This window comes from Amphimedon queenslandica, unplaced genomic scaffold (assembly GCF_000090795.2).
Source record: "Amphimedon queenslandica unplaced genomic scaffold, v1.1 AMPQUscaffold_13359, whole genome shotgun sequence".
NCBI lineage: Eukaryota > Metazoa > Porifera > Demospongiae > Haplosclerida > Niphatidae > Amphimedon > Amphimedon queenslandica.
Genome location: NW_003546405.1, coordinates 193937 through 195749, shown reverse-complemented (window position 1 = coordinate 195749; position 1813 = coordinate 193937). Strand labels below are relative to the sequence as shown.

The following is a 1813-nucleotide window of genomic DNA, read 5'->3' as shown; positions in this document are numbered from 1 at the left end:
TGCTCTTTTCTCATTCTAGAACATTCTATTGTATGATACGCAGTGTATGTGAGGTATTGGGAGATTTGCCACTTTGAAAATGAATAATTTTTATGGAACATTTTGGCTACAACAACCTTAGCTATGTGACAATTCTAACCAAGCAAATTGTAATTTTATTGTGGCAAGGGTACACACTCAAAATACTGATCTGATATTCCCTATAATTACTTCACATTTTTTTTCAGGATTGCTTTTTTACTTTTTTATAGATACAGTCAGGCCAGCTATTGTATCATGTACACAGGACCAGATACTCCTTGTAGTGAATTGGTTGTCCCTATGTTTATCAATCTTTATTCTTTCTTTAGGGTGTCCCGGATGTTGTCTTAATGAACTGCCGCATGTTCATCATTGTTACAGCAGAGGTATGACATTTTTTTCTACTTACTTATTTTTGTCTTTAGGATAAAGTAATGAAAGAATACCCATCAACAATACCTCAACGAAGTGATGTGGGTCAGTTACTATTCTATATGCTGGGTGTGATGATACAAAACGTATCTGACAATAACCAATATCAATTGGGATTATTTATTGAAGGAAATCAAGTAAACTATGGTAATGTAATTGTATGTCATGAATTACTTTTTCTAGATTTTGCTATGCTATGGTTCTCCTACTGTATCTGTTGGGAGCAGGGAAGTGGAGATGGACTTCAAGATGTCGCAGTTTATAAATGTATTAGATGTCAATTCATTGAAAATGATCTGTGACAGTATATTGTCTGTCACAAACATCATTTTAGAGAACAAATAAAATTATTTTACTTGTCTCCTTGCTTATTACAGCCATACCTACGTGTATGTTGCTTTAATGAAAGAAAAGAAAATTGTTTAACTGTTTCAGAAATTGTTGCATTCTACTTCTCAGATTCCTGTGGTATTAAATAATTTGACCTATACATTGCCATACTATAAGTTTCACCATGTATATAAGTACTTCGCCTATATATGCAAAACTGGTAACCAACAACTCAGTGTTAAATATTGCTGGAACCTGTTGACATACAAGGGTTAAAAAAATTAGTGCATCTCACAGTACATTTAGCATCTCTAGGTTATAATTAATACTAGAGACCCCAAGCAGCACCATGTGGAGGTAGTACTGTATATTGCTGCCCAACCTTAAAATAAAAAGGAACATGAGAAATGTATGTGACTAGTTATTTACCTTTATAGCTGAAGTAATGTCATTGCTGGTAATGTTTGAGATGTACTAAAATAAATGAATTGCTACAATATTACAATCATAAATTATTGACTAAAAATTGTTAACACTATGTGAGGTTCAAGTCAACCAATTCATAGTGATTTCTTGCATCTGTATGAAATAGGTATACATTAAACTTGAATAAGTAATGACAGCTTTCATTATGAAGTAATGATTTAAATGTATACCAAGTACAGGCTTTCTTTTGTGTTGACAGTATTGAAACATGAATCTTTAATTGAAATACAGTTGCAGCAATAAAAATTTCATTCTCAGTATCCCATGTACCAATTGGCTTAATTTTTAATGCAATAAATGTACCCTCATTGCATTTGCAGCATTTTATTTGGCACGTGTGGCCAAACTAAATTTGACAATTCTAAGGCATTGTTTGTCATGAAAGTACAAATAGTTGATCTAATTAGCATATGATTTCTTTCAGTCCCAGTTACAGCTTTAGAAATTGCTCGGTAAAAACAGTTGCCATCTCCTTTTATTTTATGACAGATATAAGCAGATATTTCAGCATGTTTAGTAGTTTTAATTGGATCAGTACCTACAC

General features: G+C 32.5%; 1 protein-coding gene across 1 annotated transcript; it reads left to right on the top strand.

The window, feature by feature from the left end:
• Positions 1-17: 17 nt before the first annotated feature.
• Positions 18-860, top strand: LOC109582751 (uncharacterized). The gene is made up of 4 exons (XM_019997664.1): positions 18-304; positions 351-407; positions 447-590; positions 637-860. The coding sequence occupies exons 2-4, from the start codon at positions 372-374 to the stop codon at positions 796-798; spliced, it is 342 nt and encodes a 113-aa protein (XP_019853223.1). The 5' UTR covers positions 18-304; positions 351-371; the 3' UTR covers positions 799-860.
• Positions 861-1813: the final 953 nt, after the last annotated feature.